This window comes from Sinocyclocheilus rhinocerous, unplaced genomic scaffold, assembly GCF_001515625.1.
Source record: "Sinocyclocheilus rhinocerous isolate Xijiao unplaced genomic scaffold, SAMN03320098_v1.1 scaffold1004, whole genome shotgun sequence".
NCBI classification, from domain to species: Eukaryota; Metazoa; Chordata; class Actinopteri; order Cypriniformes; family Cyprinidae; genus Sinocyclocheilus; species Sinocyclocheilus rhinocerous.
Window position 1 is genome coordinate 1,588,386 of NW_015627248.1, and position 1,181 is coordinate 1,589,566.

A 1,181-nucleotide genomic window follows, 5' to 3' on the forward strand; every position below is an offset into this window, starting at 1 on the left:
GTGTGTGTGTGTGTGTGTGTGTGCGTCTTAAATGCATAACTTTAAAAATAAGACTTACACAAATATTTGAAATTGTATATTATTTTGTATATATATATTTGTACATTTTTGTGTGTGTGTGTATAAAGAAAGTAGTATAGATTTATACAATATTTCAATTATATATTAATATTTTAATACTAATTAATATATATTAATACATATTTCAATTTGATATATAAATATTTATATATTGCAATGTTTCAAAACCCAGTTTAGTTCTCAACATTCTGAAATTAAATGTTCAGCAAGTGTGGTGTGTCTGTGTACTTTTGGCCACAGTACAGTATATCATGGTTGCTGTGTTTATTTGGCAGAACTTTGATGGTGAAGAAGTGGAAATCTCCTACTCCAACAATGGACAGGATCTGGGAACAGCTTTCAAAGTCAGTAAGGATGAGCTGGAGGGAAAGCAGTTCTTCCCTCACGTCCTCTGCCACAACTGTGCGGTTGAGTTCAACTTCGGCCAGCGTGAAACCCCGTTTTTCCCCCAACCTGACGGCTTTACGCTCCTGCAGCAGATCCCTGTTTGTGATCGCATCAGAGGACCAAAGGGGCCCGAGACCAAAGAAGACTGTGAGGTTGGTTTTATAGCCAAGGAAAACATTTTTTTTCTTATATCATCATTAAAAAGCCTTATCTAAATCTGCTGTAAATCTTCCCAGGTCATTGTCGTGGTTGGATTGCCTGGATCTGGAAAAACGGAATGGGTTACAAAGCACACACAAGCCAACCCTGGAAAATACAACATTCTTGGAACAAACACAATCATTGAGAAAATGATGGTGAGTGCTGACATAAGAGAACGGTTTTAGACAATATAAACATCATATTCAGTGTTATTTTTCTGTTGAAATTCAGATTTCCAGTTTGAAGCGACAGATGAAGGATGTCACAAAGCTCTCAGCGATATCTCAGCGTGCTCCCCTCTTCCTTGGGAAATTCATCGAGATCGCTGCACGTAAAAAACGCAACTACATTCTTGACCAGGTGATTAAATATAATCGAGGGTTTACAAATACTTATCAAAATCACAGCATATACTAATCTCTCTTGAAATGTTACTCTTATTACGTTTTTTTTTTCATGGTAAAGGGTTAGTTCTCCCAAAAATGAAAATTCTGTCATTAATTACTCACCCT

General features: G+C 36.4%; 1 protein-coding gene across 1 annotated transcript in view; it reads left to right on the plus strand.

Moving 5' to 3' along the window:
- hnrnpua (heterogeneous nuclear ribonucleoprotein Ua) overlaps positions 1-1,181 on the plus strand; it is a 10,736-nt gene that overhangs the window by 5,575 nt on the left and 3,980 nt on the right. Inside the window, exons 7-9 of the mRNA XM_016535257.1 lie at positions 357-620; positions 705-824; positions 901-1,075. Of these exons, the coding sequence (XP_016390743.1) occupies positions 357-620; positions 705-824; positions 901-1,075 (559 nt within the window). The remainder of the gene's footprint in view (positions 1-356; positions 621-704; positions 825-900; positions 1,076-1,181) is intronic.